This window comes from Ailuropoda melanoleuca, unplaced genomic scaffold (assembly GCF_002007445.2).
Source record: "Ailuropoda melanoleuca isolate Jingjing unplaced genomic scaffold, ASM200744v2 unplaced-scaffold39904, whole genome shotgun sequence".
Taxonomy (NCBI): domain Eukaryota; kingdom Metazoa; phylum Chordata; class Mammalia; order Carnivora; family Ursidae; genus Ailuropoda; species Ailuropoda melanoleuca.
Window position 1 is genome coordinate 1 of NW_023211508.1, and position 2,242 is coordinate 2,242.

The 2,242-nt window shown below is 64.6% G+C and overlaps 1 protein-coding gene across 1 annotated transcript; it reads left to right on the forward strand.

Moving 5' to 3' along the window:
* Positions 1–3: 3 nt before the first annotated feature.
* Positions 4–2,242, forward strand: LOC109488834 (protein Wiz-like; the record flags this gene model as incomplete). Its single annotated transcript, XM_034651462.1, is given in 3 exon segments — positions 4–1,624; positions 1,904–2,140; positions 2,143–2,242. Coding segments are annotated over 3 exon segments (1,953 nt in total), but the record flags the coding sequence as incomplete, so codon positions are not given.

The following is a 2,242-nucleotide window of genomic DNA, read 5'->3' on the forward strand; positions in this document are numbered from 1 at the left end:
GCCAAGAAGGCCAAGCTGAAGGCCGCGGGTACGGCCAGCCCCTGGGGGAAGCAGGACCTCTCGGCCGCCGCAGCTGCCGGCATTTTCTGGGCCTCTGATGTGGAGCCGTCTCCTCTCAACCTCTCCTCGGGCCCAGAGCCAGCTCGAGACATCCGCTGTGAATTCTGTGGTGAGTTCTTCGAGAACCGCAAGGGTCTATCAAGTCACGTACGCTCACACCTGCGGCAGATGGGCGTGACCGAGTGGTATGTCAACGGCTCACCCATTGACACACTACGGGAGATCCTCAAGAGACGGACCCAGTCCCGGCCTGGCGGCCCCCCTAACCCACCAGGGCCGAGCCCGAAAGGCCTGGCCAAGGTGGTGGGCAGCGGAGGTCCTGGCAGCTCGCTGGAAGCCCGCAGCCCCGCAGACCTTCACCTCTCACCCCTGGCCAAGAAGTTGCCTCCGCCACCAGGCAGCCCCCTGGGCCACTCACCAACTGCCTCTCCTCCTCCCACGGCCCGGAAGATGTTCCCAGGCCTGGCTGCACCCTCCCTGCCCAAGAAGCTGAAGCCTGAACAAATGCGGGTGGAGATCAAACGGGAGATGCTGCCAGGGGCCCTTCATGGGGTGCCACACCCATCAGAGGGTCCCTGGGCGGCACCACGGGAAGACATGGCCCCCCTGAACCTGTCGTCCCGGGCAGAGCCTGTGCGTGACATCCGCTGTGAGTTCTGCGGTGAGTTCTTCGAGAACCGCAAGGGCCTGTCGAGCCACGCGCGCTCCCACCTGCGGCAGATGGGCGTGACCGAGTGGTCTGTCAACGGCTCGCCCATTGACACGCTGCGGGAGATCCTCAAGAAGAAGTCCAAACCGTGCCTCATCAAGAAAGAGCCGCCAGCCGGAGACCTGGCCCCTGCCTTGGCTGAGGATGGGCCTCCCACGCCTACTCCTGGGCCTGTGCAGGCCCCCCTGCCACTGGCGCCAATGGCTGGCCGCCCAGGCACACCAGGAGCTGGGCGGGCCCAGGTTCCTCGAGAGCTCAGCTTGGCACCTATCACTGGTGCCAAGCCCTCAGCCACTGGCTACCTGGGCTCAGTGGCAGCCAAGCGGCCCCTGCAGGAGGACCGCCTCCTCCCAGCAGAGGTCAAGGCCAAGACCTACATCCAGACCGAACTGCCCTTCAAGGCAAAGACCCTCCACGAGAAGACCTCCCACTCCTCCACTGAGGCCTGCTGTGAGCTGTGTGGCCTTTACTTCGAAAACCGCAAGGCCCTGGCCAGCCACGCACGGGCGCACCTGCGGCAATTTGGCGTGACCGAGTGGTGTGTGAACGGCTCACCCATTGAGACACTGAGCGAATGGATCAAGCACCGGCCCCAGAAGGTGGGGGCCTACCGCAGCTACATCCAGGGCGGCCGCCCCTTCACCAAGAAGTTCCGCAGCGCCGGCCACGGCCGTGACAGCGACAAGCGGCCACCCCTCGGGCTGGCACCCGGGGGCCTGGCTGTGGTGGGCCGCAGCGCTGGGGGTGAGCCAGGGCCTGAGGCTGGCCGGGCAGCTGACAGTGGTGAGCGGCCTCTGGCAGCCAGCCCACCAGGCGCTGTCAAGGCCGAGGAGCACCAGCGGCAGAACATCAACAGTGAGTGCTAGTGGGAGGGGGTTTTGAGGGTGGGGGGTGCCTGTCACTGGGGTTCTCCACTGTGCATCTGCCCTTAGTCACTTCCCCAGTTGCTCGCCTGTTCTCGCATCTGGGCACCATGCCACCTGTCCTGAGGCCTAGGCAGCATCCAATCACCAGCTGCCCTGTCTTACAGTTCCCCACAGCCTCCACCCCTTGCTTGCTAAAGGCAGGAACCTTCCCAGGAGTCTTGCCCTCTGGCTTATCTCCTATCCCTCTCTTCACCTTTCCCCACCTCAGAATTTGAGCGCCGACAAGCCCGCCCTCCAGATGCCTCTGCAGTACGAGGGGGCGAAGAGGCCAATGATCTACAGCAGAAGCTGGAGGAGGTGCGGCAACCCCCGCCCCGGGTCCGGCCGGTCCCCTCCCTGGTACCCCGGCCCCCCCAAACATCACTGGTCAAATTCGTTGGCAACATCTACACTCTCAAGTGCAGGTTCTGTGAGGTGGAATTCCAGGGGCCCCTCTCTATCCAGGAGGATACATCCTGGAGATGAATTTCTCCAACGTGGACCCCCCGCCTGAGGAGCCCCGGGCCCCGCAGGCACAGACAGCGGCGGCAGAGGCGCCCTAACACAA